The sequence below is a fragment of the Poecilia latipinna genome, unplaced genomic scaffold (genome assembly GCF_001443285.1).
Source record: "Poecilia latipinna isolate Pla-1442-1.1 unplaced genomic scaffold, P_latipinna-1.0 Scaffold153, whole genome shotgun sequence".
In the NCBI taxonomy this organism is placed as follows: domain Eukaryota; kingdom Metazoa; phylum Chordata; class Actinopteri; order Cyprinodontiformes; family Poeciliidae; genus Poecilia; species Poecilia latipinna.
In genome coordinates, this window is record NW_015112769.1 from 230,506 (window position 1) to 246,668 (window position 16,163).

Consider the following 16,163-nt stretch of genomic DNA (forward strand, 5'->3'; position numbering starts at 1 on the left):
GAATCATAAGATATGAACTCAACGAAACCTGTTAGATACAAATCTTTGGGATATTTTGGATTCGGATGAGTTAACATGGTTCACCCTGCAGTATTCATTTCTCTCGCTAGATGGCGAGCTTGTATTTGCTTTGTTCGGTTTGCTCCATAAAGGAAGCCGGTCCTGCTGCAGCCAATCAGATTACAGGACAGGGAGACGCAGGTTTCCGGCCTAACAAACGTCAACAGAGGAGAAGCGGTTACTCTCAGAGGCAGTTGTTCGTTAGTCTCTCACGATTCAACTTTTATATCCCGTAAGTTGTTCTCTTGATTTAGAGTGAAATTTAGACAGAAGTGTTCAGCTTACCGAGTGCACTTTGTAAAGAAACCCTTTAGGGTCAACCGGGTGCGGCGAATGCTAACTGTGGGATCCTTATGCTAGCCTAGCCACCCGGCCGGGGCTGTTCGTACTTTCTGCCAACGGTTGAAATATTTATCGCAACGAACACTTTTCTCTAGTGAATATCCCTTTCTGGCACCACCGAAAGCGACTCGCGTTAGAATATATCATTACTAATGAAAATATTAACAGTGTATATATAAATTTTTTTTTTTTATTAATTTTCTAAAAAAATACAATGAAATTACTTCTTATTGTATTTTTTTCCCTGCTAAGTGACTTGGTCTCTGGTAATGTGGGGAGATAAAATAAGGTCATAATGTTGTGCAGCACATGGAACATAATAATAATTTAAATAATAATAATATTGTTTTTATTCCCAACTATTGCTAGGACTGTTGGGAATATTTTTTTAAAACGACTGCCTTACAAAATCTTCTGACTTTTTACTGAGATAGCTTCACACATGATAACTAATGTCTTAAAATCGGTGTAAATTGTTTAAATAAGGATCAATATGTTGATTTTTTTATTTTTATTTTTTATTTGTATAATGTTTTTTTTTTAATAAAATTTAAAAAATAATAAAGTATCTATTCTATTTAACTTTTTTGTAACTTGGTTATTTTATTAAAATTACGTATGTTTATGAGCACTGAAAAAAATAGACAAAGTTCTTGCATAGGTTTTATTTTGTTTTTTAATGTAATGTTTGAAATAAAACTTCACATTTAAACAGTTTTTTTGTTTTGTATAAATACTGTAATAACTTAAATTTGCCCCATTTGGAAAATGTGTCAATGGGTTAATGAAACATTAGAAAGATCATTTTAACTGAAAACACTAGTAACAGTTTTTTCTTTTTAATTTGTTTAAATTTGACCTCAGTGAGTTTTGTGTTTAATACCAGGAATTGGCATTTGCAGCAACATGACATCTGTTTACTGAGCTGCTGCTTCTTCAGACAATACTTGCACCAAGATTCGGTTTGCAACGAATGAGGCTGACACACCGTCACCATGGAAACAGAGACAGTAAGATTATGCTGCTGTGGGAAAGTTGTGCAGAAAGCAGGTATACACGATGAGGAGAGATCAGGAGTGTTTTTATTTATTTTTAATTCTGCAGGAAATGATTCCCATCTGGCAGAATAAGCCCCATGGAGCCGCCCGCAGCGTCGTCAGGAGGATAGGCTCCACTCTTCCTCTAAAGCCTCCACAGAGGGCGTGTTTTCAGGTACGCTTCACATCCTGGGTTGCACTGTTTTTTTTTTTTACTCCACCTTGCTATTTCTCCAATATTTTTTGATAACTGGATGTTCCCAGAATATGTGTGTATTGTCTTCGATTTCCCCACGTTTTCTCCAACAACATGCAGTCGACGGTTCCTTTACAAATTAGAAATGATAAGAGGGGATGTAAAAATACCTAACTTTCAATTTCCAATCAAATTCTTCCCATATTGGATCCTCTATCAGGATATTTAACCCACATTGATTTTATATGCCAAATATTCTGCGTAATATCAGGTCAGAGCCTCTTTTATTAATTAAAAACTTGTTTTAGTTGGTATTTTTTTTACTATAATAGAACTAAAATATTGTCCTATTTTATTAGGATGTTTATTGATTCTGTGTTTTGCTGTCCTTAACCAATAAATCCACTTCTGGATGAGTTAAAATGGCGCGTCTTGCTCCACTAGGAGCTTCCCGGTCTGCCCTCGCTCCGTCCGCTCGACGGCCCGTCGGTTCCGACCCTGGCTGACATCGCCTGGATCGTCGCAGATGAGGAGGAGACGTACGCCAGAGTCAGGTCCGAAATCCAAATCTGGTTCTGAGAAACCAGCATAAAAGTACAAAATCCGTGAAAATGAATAGTTTTCAAGGTTTAGAAAGTGATTGATTTCTGTATAAAGTCCTTGAAAGTGCTTAATATTCAAACTGCACAGTTTTGCAATAAAGTACAATCTAATGTTTGATTAAAAGCCCAAATTAATCATTTTCCAGTTGAAGCCAGATATTTTTACACACTTAATAAAAAGACATATGCATTCCTCCATTTCTGAACTTAAATCAGACTTAACGTTTCTTATTTGTGGTCAGTTACCAAAATTATTCATATTTGCTAAATGAGAGAAAACTTAACAGTAACTTTTTTTTTTATTTTTAATATTTAATAATCCTAATGGATAAATGAGTTATTGATTTGTGCAATTGAAATACAAGTTGGATTATTTTTTATTGTTGTTAAATTTGTGTTTTTGTTCTCAGACTAGTCCGGTGTGCAGAGTGAGAAACATTTTAAAATGTAAAACTTTAGTTTACCTCATTCCTGCTGTAGAAAGCCATCATGAGCATCATTAACAGCAATAATAAATTATATATATAACACTGAAGTTAAGCTGTCTTTTTTTTTTTTTTTAGATTATTTTGTATTCTTCTCTCCAAAGTTCGGTGATGGAAAAGTTTGAAGACTTATCTTGAAAATGGTTGAAAAGTGTTTGAATTTTACTATGGAGAAAGTTTATAAACCCTGATATAGTGACAGTAAAGTTATATTTAATCAAACTCTACCTCAAACTTTTTGCCAACCAAATGTTCATGTTTTGGATCAGTGTACATGGGATATAAAACAAATTGAAACAAACGTGTCTTCAGCTGCTTTTTAAAAGTAACCACCATTCTGTGCAGAAGCGACTCGCGGCCCCTGAAACACGAGTGGCGGCCCACGCCGCTCCTCGTTCTGCACAGAAACTCGTCCGTGCCGAACTTCCGGCGGGAGGGGAAGCGGATGGAGGGTCTGAGGAAGCCGGGCGTGACGGCGCTGAACCGAACCACGGCACTGCAGGAGGAGCTGAGCCGCCTCAGAGCGCAGATTGCCAAGATCGTCGCCAGCGACTCGGGTCAGTAACTCCAGAAAAGAGTTCTTATAGTAAAATAAAACCAGCAAAATAACCAAACCTGAAGCTGAGAAAACAGTTTTGTGAAATGAAATGTATAAAAACTGTAATTAATGTGGGAAAAACTAACTGGAACTATACTGTGTGTTTAGAAAACCAACTAAAAACGGAGAAAACACCAGTTAGTTCTTTATTCAACAATAACTGAATATTTATTTGTTTTTAATGTTATTTTTATGTTGAGTATTTATTAACTAATCAATGTAAACATAATTGCAATACAACACTTTGTTGTTTTTGAATTCTGTGTTAAAAAAAAATAAACTACTAAAACATCTAAAACTAAACAATGTTTATTTAATAAAAACTGAACATTTAAATAATAACTAATAAAAACTGAACAATATTTAAATAATTGATAACTAAACAATAACAAAACTAAATATTTAATTAATAGCTAATAATAAATAATGTTTAACTAATAAAAACTAGCAAACACACTCTTAAAAACTAATTAAAGCTAACTGTATAATAAAAAACATCACAACAAAATAAAACTAAACTGTTACATCCAGATGCTGTTCACTGTTGATAAAACTAAAGTCACAGCTGAGCCTCATGTGACTCTGCTGCTGCCCAGTCAGCCGCCCTGATTCCCTCTAAGCCGTTTGGTGGTGCAGTGTCTCGGCGCCGGTTTGTAGGTCAGCGATGGAAGATTATCCCCACCGTTCTGTGGCAGCTGCACATCACATGACAGATCACTTAAAACGTTTTCTCTTCAAAGTTTTCTGGTTGATTTGTATAAAAGGTTCCTGGAAGAATTTGACTTGGTTTTCATTTCCAGGGAAAAAAAAGTTTTAGGAAAAATGTTTGTACTTCCATATCATATTCCCAGTTTTGTCCTAAAAAGTTCCATATCTCCATTCATTGTCGGCTTGTTTACCTGCTTTCTTCCAGCTTCAGTCTCTTTCTTTTAAAGCTTGAACTCATTAAAATTCCTCTAATTGCACTGAATAACTGCTTGGATCTGATATTGAGGAGCATATTTGTCATGATGTAGTTGGATTTACTCTATGCTGAAGGCGGAGCTTCTGTCTGATCTTAGGGCAGGGCTTTTATCATTTATCATCAAAAACTTCATATCACAATAAGAATTTTCATTTTGTTTACTCAATAAATTTAAATTACTTTAAATAAAAAAATAAGCTGATGATATCTAAAATGTTATTTTTATTTATGGATTTGGTACAAAAAACTAGATTAAAATGGAATCGGATAAAAAAAAGTGTGAAATAGGATCTGAAATCTTCAGTTTGTCCCATGAAAGCATCAATAAAGGTCAATAAATAAAAAAAAGTCTTTTAAATATGATTAAATGCAGTTTTAAGTATGCTGGAAAAACACAAAATCTTACCATGTATTTTTGTCTAATTCCTAGGACAAATATTAGTTTACTTCAAGTAAGACGGAATAAATTAAAAAGCAACTTTTTTCTTTGCTTAATTACAGAACCTGCAATTAACTTAATTAAAAATTGTGATCGAGTTCCACCATGAGTAAAAATATGTAATTTTTATCTTAAAAATGTAATGTTTGTCCATAAATGAACGTTAGCTTAATTTTCCCAGGTTTAAATGTGACCTTTTATGCCTTCTAGAACAGCTTAGGATCAATTTATGGTCGATTCAAAACATGTTTTACATTTTTAGCACAAAATCATGATTAGATAATGAGATTTTATTCTGCCCAATTCTAGATGTTTTCAGGTGATTTTTAGGGCCTTTGTCACTTTAAATCCAAATAATCTGACCAAACATGCTGAAGCTCTGCTTTGGTTGCTAGGTAACGGGCGGAATTCCTCTGGTGTTGCTAGGTAAAGGCGCAGAGCCTGCTGATTGGTTACATTCCAGAGGTTTTTCAACCTGTTCTACAAAAAAAAAAAAAAAAAAAAAAGTGGATTTTCCCCTTTTTGATCCTTTTAAAGTTCCTCTAATCAGTGATAAGTGACCGACCGGAGCGATCTGATCTTCTCCCTCCAGACTCCAACCCGCTGACCCCTGAACTTCTCTCCCCCGACGACACCAGCATGGCGTTCTCCATGGCGCCGTTCGAGACCGCCTCCTTCCAGCCGGCGGCCGCCGCTCCCGCTTCCTTCGTCATCAGCGACGTCACCGAGGAGGAAGAGGAAGAGGACGACGAAGAGCTGGTGGAGGAAGACGAGAAGGACGTGGTCTCCGTCGTGTCTGAGCTGCTGCCCGACCCGCTGCCGCCGGTTTCCATGACGGCGTCTGCAACCTTCGACCTGGACCGGCCCAGCATGGAGTTCAGGGAGGCGGAGGAAGACACGGTGTCGCTGTCCAAGTCGACGAGCTTCGCCGACGTCATGGACATCCTGAAGGACATGAACAAGATGAAGATGAGCAAAGACAGGTGAGGAGCGCGCAGAGCTCACCTGCAGCTTCCTGCAGAATAGAACCAGATCCGACAGAGGCTAAATAGCACGAGAATAAAACTGTAATATTAGAAAATAATGAGCAGGAAGTTGTCGCTTTATCAGATCTCCAACATGAACATTTACTGAATTCGTTATCAAACCTTTTCTTCTCATTAAAGCACATTTTTCTCATAATTTTAAGACGTTCTGGTAAAATTGTCTTTTTTTTCTGATATTTTGACTGTTTTCTCATAATTAAACCAAAATTCTCATTGCAGGGCTCTGATGCTCCGTCGTACAGCAAACAGAAGGAGAGACTAAAAAGACTTTCAGAAAATATTTTCTGTCATTTCTAATTTCTTTCTTAAAAAGAAAAGAGAAAGAAAATTATTAAAATCAAACCTAGATGGAGAAACATTGATTAAACTTTAATCTGATACGAGAAAAATCAATCGGATTTTTATGAGAAACTGATCTAAAATCGGATTAGGTATCAAAAAAATTTATTGAAACCATAATTGGGATGAAAAGAATTTAATCAAATCTGGTACAAAAAAAATTTATTCTATCAATTTTTTTGTACAAGATCAGATTTAAATCTGGGATGAAAGGAAACTGACTGCAGTTGTATCTAGTATGAAAAAATAAATAAATCAGATCTGGTACAAAAAATAAAAATCGATCCAAATCGTATCTTGTATGGGGGAAAAAAATGATCAAAATTGGATGTGGTATGAAAAAAACTTACAGTAAGATCTGGTACAGATGGAGTAAAATGAGTCTGGCATGAATAAAACCTGTTTCATGTTTCTGCGCCGCTGACGATGCGTTGTCTCCCAGGTACAGCCGCGGTTGCACGTCGCTCAGGGAGGAAGACTCCGCCACGCTGATTTCTGAAGCTCTGAGGAAAAAGTTTGTCCTGAAGGAAGAGGATTCTGCTGCTGCTGTGAAACGGAAGTAGCCACTTCCTGCTGCGCCACGTAAGTCAGCAGAGAGCTGAAATTTTAGGCTTTTCAATTTTTATTTTTAACCTTTGGCTTTAGTTTGTTCTCCCAGAACAAAAGATGGAGAAGAGATTAGAATCGAGATTCTTTTCTGGCTTTGTCTAAACTTGTTTTACAAGCTGTTACTAAACAAGGCAACTTGGCTGCTGATTTCCACCAGAAAAGGTGCAAATGTTTCTTTTTCTTTGCCTTTTGCATAGTTGGGAAAAACATCTCTTGTGTCAAAGTGAAGAAAATAATCCTTTATTGATTCCAGAGACATTTTCATCTCTTTAAATTAGAATACGATTGAAACGTTTTATTTCAGCTCTAAAAAGTGGAACATGTATAGATTGATAAAGTTTGGTGACTAGCTTTAAATATTGCATCAAATCTATTGTTGTTTCTATGCAGTAATTCATCAAAGTAACTCCAATACTTCATCCTCTCACGGATATGTATAAGTTGGGTTTTTTTTCCTTCCACTCAACTTTCTACTGGTATGTTAATACAGCACCTGTTTTCTTTAGCAGTTAGCTTTAGTAGCTTGTTTGATGGATTTCTGATAAGAACCTAAAAGATTAAAATCTTCTTTTATTGCTCTGATGTAATAAACAAACAGGAATAAATCTGAAAATATGCAACTTTGAAGGATGAGTCGAATATTTTTTTATTTATTTGGCAGGGACAGTACACATTAACGTGTCTAAATGCAGTAGAATTAGCCAAAGGGTTATTTTTTCATCTGCTCTGCTAAAAACAAACAATAGTTAAACAAAATAACATTAAAATGACCAAACTACACACATTTTCTGAACAGTAAATACAAAACGCAGGAAAGTACAACACAATTATTAAAATAAAATATAGGAAATAATTCAAACTTAACCGTTTCACTTCTTAAAACTGATAAATGTGTGATTGTATTCTAATTTATGGAGCTGAATTTGTTGTTTTGACTGTTAGAAAACCAAACCAAACCTGACCTGAGTGTTTTTTATTAGTGGTAAAGTTAGTAGTTAATGCTTTAACTCAACAGTAAACAAGCTGATCTACCTAATAAAATGTGTGTTTACATCATTCTGAGCCCTATTTGAACAAAATTAGTTCCGTTTATTCCCATGTTGGTTGAGATTCTCCTGAATCTGTCTGATTTATTCATTTCTGTCTTTATTGGTCATTAGGATGTTTTAAAGAATGGAAGTCTGTTTTTTTTTTCCTTCTTGGCACTACAGTGCTCATTTTTTGTTTTTAATCCTAAATGAGGTGAAATGTGTCGTAAACCTCCCACAGCATGCTTGGTTAAAGGAAACCCTCCTGGGTTTGTTTGGAGTTTTTCTGCATAGAATGAGTGTGTAACTCTTGTACCTCATCAAAATGTGTTTATTCTGTTTTTGTTGTTTTTAATTGTTTTTGTTTTTTCATGCAAGTAACTGTAAATAAAGGTTGTGTGACTGTTTTTAAAATTGTCTTTCTCTGATTACTGTGTAGTAACAGAATGTAACCACATGGGGGCAGTGCAACCAAAAGAAAAAATGTTAAATATTCAAAATTAAAGTGTTTTTATTTTTTTATATTGGGTTTGAAAATAGACAAAAATTTATGTAATTGGTGTTTTTATGTAAAGACATAAATATCTTTACATATCAGGGTGTCTTTATGTAAAGACATAAAAACACCCTGATTAAGTATTGACTGTTTTGATCAGTACCTGAGTCGCCTTTTTACCAAAAACCTTTTTTATTCTTTTTAATTTGACTATTTTTTATTATTCTTTTTAAATTTTCCTTGAGTAAAACATATCTTGAAGTTGTGCTATTCTTACTTGAGATAAAAAAAATTGGGTACTCAACTCTAATCAAAAACTCAAATAACTGCTTTTTTTTAAACATATCCTGGAGTACAAAAGATTCTTGAAATTAATTTTAAAAAATTTTACTTAATAAATAATGAATATATTAAATTGAATTTGTTTACTGTCTTTTTTTAAGTTTCAAACAGACAGTTTTTAATAAACTGACCTGAGCAGAATTGAATTGAGGTGCGTATAGTACCCAAAATTTGTACTCAAGTAAAAGTAGCACAACTTCAAGAAATTAATCAAAAAGAATAAAAAGTATTTTGTAAAAGGTTTATTCAAGTATTGAGTAACTGATCAGATTAGTAATCATTTAATATTTAAAATTACATCATCAGATGGACCAACATATAAAGTTAAGCAGATTGTTTGGTATTTTAAGAGCTAAAGTGACAATAATTAATACATACTGTCTGGTGAATTTTTGGTTAAAACGTGTTTGTTTTTCATTCAGTGGGTAGAAAATCCAGAAATTTTACTCAAGTTAGAGAAGAAATACTTCATAATAAAATTACTCAAGTAAAAAGTGCAGCATAGTAAAAATACCCAACTCTAACATTAACTTTAGAACCAAGATATTGTTAGTAAAAAGCTTAAAGATGTCTCTTCCCGCTGGTTTTCCTGTGTAATTTGATTTCTCTCCGTCTAAATTTCCAGGATCAGCGCTGGCCCACATTATTTTCCATTTCCTGTTCTTTCCCCGGATGATCCAGCTCCTCTGTGGTTCTCAGCCTACTTTCTGAGTCCTTGTCCTACTTTGTCCTTCGTCACCTCCGCCGTGGAGGTGAAGAAGAAAAGACCCATCTGCCAATTTTAGATGCAGGCATATTTCTTTGGAGGGCTCTGTTAATGGGACTTTGTGCCAAAATGAGGCTCTGGTGAACGGATAAGTAGCAGCTTTCAAAGCAACATTGATAGTGAACTAAAGAAAACAGATTAATACATTATTAAAGCGAACTGTAACAAAATCTGCAGAGTTCCTTGTGACTTTACTCAAAATAAAGTTTAGGAAGGAAATCGTTGTTGATACAAAGCAGTATGATTGCTACATAAGTCATTAAGTCGAAAAATAAAACACGAAAATAATAAAAATGTGTCATACAGAGATGTTCATACGCAGCTCGGCTGAATGAAGGGCTATTTATGTAAAACTTAAGGAGTTTGTCGAGAGTTTATATTTCTAAACATAATCGCAAAATGTGAATTTTTCATCGGACTCCGGTCGACCTTTTCTGTTTTCCATTCTGGAATGGCTCCGCCATCTTTAATCCTGCATCTCTGACTCCACTTAAAGATGACGAGCGGCGCCCTCTGCTGGGTGACGGCCAAACTACACCACTAAAATTATGTTTAAGCCGACGGTGTTGGTTTAAGATTGATCTCAGAAATTATAAAATTTTTAAAATGTTTGAGTTTGAAAACTTAAAAATTTGGAAATCATTTTCAGAAATTAGAAAAAAATTATATTTTTGAGTTTTAAAATTTGCAAGAAAAAAATCTCAAAAGTTTGAACATTATTTTTAATCTAATTTTTAAAGCTTGAACAGTCAAATTTTTCAATTTATAAAACTGAGAAGATTTCCAAAAGTGAAAAAAAAGTAGAAAATGTTGGGATTTTTTTTCTGTACTTTTTTTTTTTACATACGTTTTTGGTCTATAAAATTATAGAAATTCATTTCTATAATTTTTAAAAAATCCCCCCCCAAAAAATCCAAGTTTTTTTATAGAAAATTTCTGAGATTAATCAGTTTTTTTGGATGGACATTTACTCTCTTTTTATGTCTGCAATGCCCTAACCGCCCATTAAAGACCCTTTACTCCTCCAAAGTAACCATGGTTACATTAGTGTATTTTCTGCTAGCGCTAGCATCATTGTGTTAGCTACTCAAACGGTTTCTTTGTTCAGCCTGAGGGCCATCTTCTTCAGCGTATCGTAGCAACAACAAGTTGAAAACACAGTGGATGAAAAAGGTCCGGGGGGAAAAACAAGAGCCTCTCGGCCGCCCACTCTTCCCCGAGTGTTACCCACGCGGCCCGCGGACCACCCCCACATCATCAAGACACAAAACTCCTGTGACTCACAATGGCGACAGCTCCACAAGGACTCAGATCAATCCAAATCACTCCACTGCTTCTATTTTTGGTCATCTGCGTCTCATTAAGTGGGGTTGCCATTTAAAGATGAGTGCTGAGTAAATCGTGTCCATGAGTGGAACTGTAAATTTTCTCTGATGTTAATTAGCAGGGCTAATTGGAGTGCGGCTGTCAGCTTCTTATGGGTGACAACTTGTATTTAGAGCTGATTGTGAAATTCAAAAGATGTGGCGTCTGTGTTTTAATTGCTAAAGATCTCTGTTTTAAAATAGTAAATTTTTATAGTGCCTCCTATAGTAGGAAGAAAAAGAAAAATGTACCTTTGTACTTAAAAAAAAAACCTAAGAAGCAATTCACATTTATTTTTTAGTTGTGACATATCCAACAAATTTGTGAGTGATCCTGAATCTCACTTTTTTCATGACAAAAAAAACCTCAAAGATATTATTTGCTATTACAGTAACTGAAAAATTTAACTTAACACAGAAAAAGTGGCTAAATGTGTCACTGGACGATTAAAAAAAGTGATTAAATGTAGCAACAAAGTTCACAACCTCACTTAAACTCATTGGCCCCGCCTACTTTTGGCAAAAAAATTAAACATCTTTTAGGGGGCGTGGCTATCCTTTCACAGGGTGATTTGTTACACTTTCAGTGGAAGAAAAAAGCTGTATAATTAAAAAATATATAAATTAAAATCTGAAAATGTGGCATACATCTGTATTGATTTGATTCTATATCAGGTTGGTTTGACTCAACTTGGCACTTCTAAAGGTCGAACTTAAGCTCAGTCAGGTTGTATTTTTGAGCGCCTGTAAAATCAAGTTTTAAGTCTTGCTGCCCAGTTTGACTAGGCCAGTCCAGCATATTTTGATCTGAACCATCCCATAGAGAGGTCTGCAAACTTTGTAATCAAAACAGTCATTTTAACCTCAGTCTATCTAAATAAAAAGACTGTATATTTTTTGACAAATATCTACTGTAGAAAATTTTTTTCATATTTAAAAAACATAATTTTATTTCTATTTTTTAGGTTTCAAACCAAAAAGAGGCAACATTTATGATGATTTTTATAGAAAATTCACCTAAAGCCTATCTATTTATACCTAATGTCTGTAATTAAAGTCAAACTTATTGATTGGGTACACAATGTTAGCCTATAAAGTTGATTCTGATTTGGGAAAAAACACTTAATTTCCAACATAATGACAGAACCAACCTAAAATATTACTGGTTGTTCTGGAGTCATTCTTTGGTGAAATTATTCTATCAAAATAATCTGAAAAATTTCCAAAAACCTGCATTTGTCATCAGTACACCAGTTGGTTGTTTATTACTTGGTTTCTTTATTATTCCCTTTATACATTCTAACAGAAACAGCTTAAAGTTGGTTTCTGCTCTTTTAAAACCTAAATTAAAGCAATATTATGTGTCTTTGAAGCTAAACGCTTCAGATTCTTTGAACAGCATGTTGCAATTCCTCAAACTGTTTGGGCGCTAAATGCCATGTGATCAGGATATCTAATAAATGCCCACTTACGAAAACCCAATAAATTAGATTTTCGTAATTTCTGAAGATGCGGGTAAACAGGAGTGTCCTGAAAAGGTCGAATGAAAATTAACTAAATTCAATAAAAAGCTTCAGGAGCTTTTCTGTAATAAACTTCGACCATTTTAACCAATTTACCCAAATATGATATTAGAACAAGCAGTGGCGCCATGCTGAATGTTTCTGTCTAATCGATACAAAAAAAAAACTGCAATCATGGCCAAATGTTTCAGCAGAGATACAAATATTTTGTTTAGCTTCAGTTTTAGTTCTGAAAACCCACTGAATGGAGAGTGAGGAGAAGCCATTGTACTATGGAGCTAAGTTGGGGCCATGAAGTGTGCTCAAAAGAAAACAAAGTGACATTTAAGAAAATATGTTTTTTTTAAAAAAAACTGAAAATAAAGATTTAAAATTGAATAAAATTGTTTTAGAACAATAAAACCATTATTAAGGTTTTATTTTTCTATTGTCAGATTTTTTTTCAATTTCAAACTTTTTGATCAGTTGGGACCGTAAAGCTTGTTCAAAAGGGGGAAAAAAAACTGAAAAGATTTGAAATAGAAAAAGAATGGAAAACAAATATTTGAGCAGAAGATTAACATCTAAAATAAAAAAAAATCTTTTGAAACTAAAAAAAAAGTGAAATTACTATTAGGTTTCAAGGTTTTATTATCGGATTGTAGGATTTTTAAAATAAGTTTAAATAGTTTTCTTTTGAACTAACTTTATGGTCATAATTTAGCTCTCTATAATACTTGTGCTACTGTTGTGTAGCACAAGATCTGAACTAATGACTAAATCTCACGGTCGGAACTTGAACGCATTAATTTTTATTAGTTACATATATTTTAACGTGTTAAAATTTTACCGCAGAGTCGCTTTTTAAAAATATATCTATGAAAGTGGAACCTTTATACTCACGTTTCTGGTACACCCGTAAATCTGACGCACAAGCCGCATCTGCTAACCATCGCAGACATGGAAGCCGTATGATGGGACGCTGGAAAACACCATTGTTGTGTTGAAGGCTAACAGGAGTTAGCCTATCAGCGAAGCTCTTAAAGCCTAAAATAGCATCTCAATGCTAACCAAAGCAGCTGCGACAGGGTATTAGGACCATTGTAGAATAAAATAGAGTAAATTTCCGTAAAAAACCCTCAAAAATATTGAGATCAATCTCAGAAAATTTCTAGAAAAAAGTTGTAACTTGGGAGTTTCAAAGTAAAAAAATAATTGACTTTTTGAAATTTTCTGAGTTTCTAAAGTCAAATTTTTTTTAGTTTTCAAGCCCTGAAATTTCCAAGTAATTGATGGAACATTTTTGAGAGTGTCAATATATACTTTTTTTTCAGAAAAAGAATCCCACCACTAAAAAAAAAAACTAATTACGAATATGTTATTAGAATAAAACAATATGGAGGATCCATTGTTTGATCAGTTTGTTTTAAAGACATCTCTTTATAAGGATCATCTATAAACATCCAGCCAGAATAAATAAACAGTAATAAATGTGTGACTCAAAGGTAGAACACATTTAAAGATACTGTATGACTTTCTTTACTCTCAGAAGCTACAGTAATAAACTCCAGATGGGCAGCTGAAGGAATCCATCTCTAATAAATGAGATTGTGCGGGTTATGTGTTTCCGAAACATTAATAAAATATTTCACTCCAGGGGAATTCTGTGAATGTGCATATTGCATGTTTCATAAAGATTGCAGTCATTTTCTTCTGTTTTTATTGAGCAATCCACATCATTTTATATTTATGGAGGTAATATTGTAACGTGACTTGTTTATTTTTAACACTTCTTGTTTTGGCCTAACTCAAGCATGCATATGGAGAACACAAAGCAGTGGATGCTCTACAGAAAACAGTTTGTAATTTAGCACAACTCCTATACTTTCACATTTTACTCTGTTAAGCTCATTACAACAGAAAGGTTTTATTCTGGGAACAGTCAACATAGATATTTTTTCTCCTTGAATTTCGCTCGATGAGCGTTATTCTCAGCTTTGTCCTTTAATACCAGTGGTGGTCACCGCTAGCTAAAGAGCGCTAACCCTTAATCATAAACATTAACTCCACTACGCTAAAGTACGATGCTAATTTGTTAACAAAAGCTAAAGCGCCTAACTCACCCCAATTAGGAGAACCTAAGCAGGGTGGATGTTTTCAAAGTTATCAAACATGCTAAAGTGCTACTGACTAGCAGAAGTGTGCACAGCACTGTTTAAAACTGAGGGATTCTTTAAGATTAACTGCAATAATCTTAAAAACAATGTTAATCTTAAAACTAAGCAGCTGGACACCATCAAAGAGTTAATAAAAAACCTAGGAAAAAACTAGGGAAGCTAACAGAATGCTCAACATCCCAGGCGGATGAAATTAATGCCTGTAAAATATTTACAGGCATTAATTTTTTATGACAAAACATGAGTGAATGTATGAATGTTTAAATCCTTAGAGGCTGTTGCTCTTTTCCTTAAAAACCCAATAAAATAAATTAAAGTTTGTAACTGTGATAGGAGAAAATATGAAAACATTTACACACTTCCAGCAACATAATCTAAAATCATCATTTCTTCCTCAGGCTAGTTTTGTTTTATAAAATATGCTTCTGAATATTTTTAAAAACGACACTCCAACTCAACCAAAGCCATGCTGTGACCTTTCTGAGATACATTTTATTTTAATTTTTATTTATTTTAGTTTTTATTACTAAATGTAACATTATGCTCATTAACAGAGCCTTTTTTGTTATTGGTGCGTCATCAATGAATAATTAATAAGGGAACAGATGGGCTTTAGGTTGAGAGAGATTCTTGATGTACAGAAAATGGTTTATAATTTTGGTTTAACACAAAAAAATCATAAGTAAGTTTCTTTAGAAGTCAAAGTTGATAATTTCTTAGCTTTTGTTGTCCTTTAATCCTGACTGGAACTCCGATAATCTTTAAAAATGAGCATCTGGACGCCAGCAAAGAGTTAATAAATGAAACCCAGCACCTAACAGCAAATATTAAAAATTAGCAGCAACACGTTAGCATCAAACGAGAGAAGCTGACAGAATGTTCAACATCCCAGTCAGATGAAATTAACACCTCAGAGCTGTGAGAGGTGCAGAAGATTCATGAATCAGCGCAGAAAGACGAGGCAGAGTTCAACAACCCGACGTTAAAATCGCTGCCTTTCACAGGACAGGAAGGTATGAATATTTATGACCTCATGCTTCCACTGTGCAGTCTAGCTTAAACCAGTGGTGTCCAAAGTGCGGCCTGGGGGCCATCGGAGGTTCTGGGAAAGATCATCTGTGGCCGCAATTCAAGAAAAGACTAGATTTATTTCACCAGATACGCTTAGAACAAATTCAAATTAAAAATAATCCTAAAAACAAAACAAACAGAAACGTGATTTTAATTTTGTTAGCGTTGTTAGTTTAGGTTTTCTGAGTGGCACAGCCACTCAGAAGAACAGGCTGTGAGAGTTTGGGTGCCTGTCATGATTTATGTAATATTACAGAATAAGGTTCAATTTGGAACTAAGTTAAAGGACAATGTAGCAATTAAAAAATAATAGTAATAACCTTATTTAAAGGGTACGACAGAATACTAGAGCCACACTAATTAAACAAAATACAATAATAAAGTTGTACAAGAAAAAAAGTTATAAAATTAAGACAATAAAGTCATAATAACATGAGAAAAAAGTCAAAATACAACTGTTAAAATATTGCAACTTTACTCTTTTATTGTCAGATTACTTTATTCATGTACTATTATGTCTTTATTATCATATTAAGACTTTATTCTCGTATTATTTCGACTTTATTCTCTATGTTACATAACTTTCTTCTAGTAATTATTATAACTTTATTCTCTTTATTTTATTTTTATTTTTTCTTAGTATGGCCATATTACTCCATTGTAAAGGGAGATCAAAATGCACATTTGCCATTTTTTGGCT

The 16,163-nt window shown here is 34.1% G+C and overlaps 1 protein-coding gene across 1 annotated transcript; it reads left to right on the forward strand.

Moving 5' to 3' along the window:
• The first annotated feature begins 171 nt into the window (after positions 1–171).
• On the forward strand, positions 172–9,515 carry mtfr1l (mitochondrial fission regulator 1-like). Its single transcript, XM_015029437.1, has 8 exons — positions 172–292; positions 1,289–1,412; positions 1,507–1,614; positions 2,080–2,189; positions 3,068–3,279; positions 5,316–5,706; positions 6,551–6,690; positions 9,209–9,515. Exons 2-7 carry the CDS (start codon positions 1,398–1,400, stop codon positions 6,669–6,671), a joined length of 957 nt encoding a protein of 318 aa, XP_014884923.1. The 5' UTR covers positions 172–292; positions 1,289–1,397; the 3' UTR covers positions 6,672–6,690; positions 9,209–9,515.
• Positions 9,516–16,163: the final 6,648 nt, after the last annotated feature.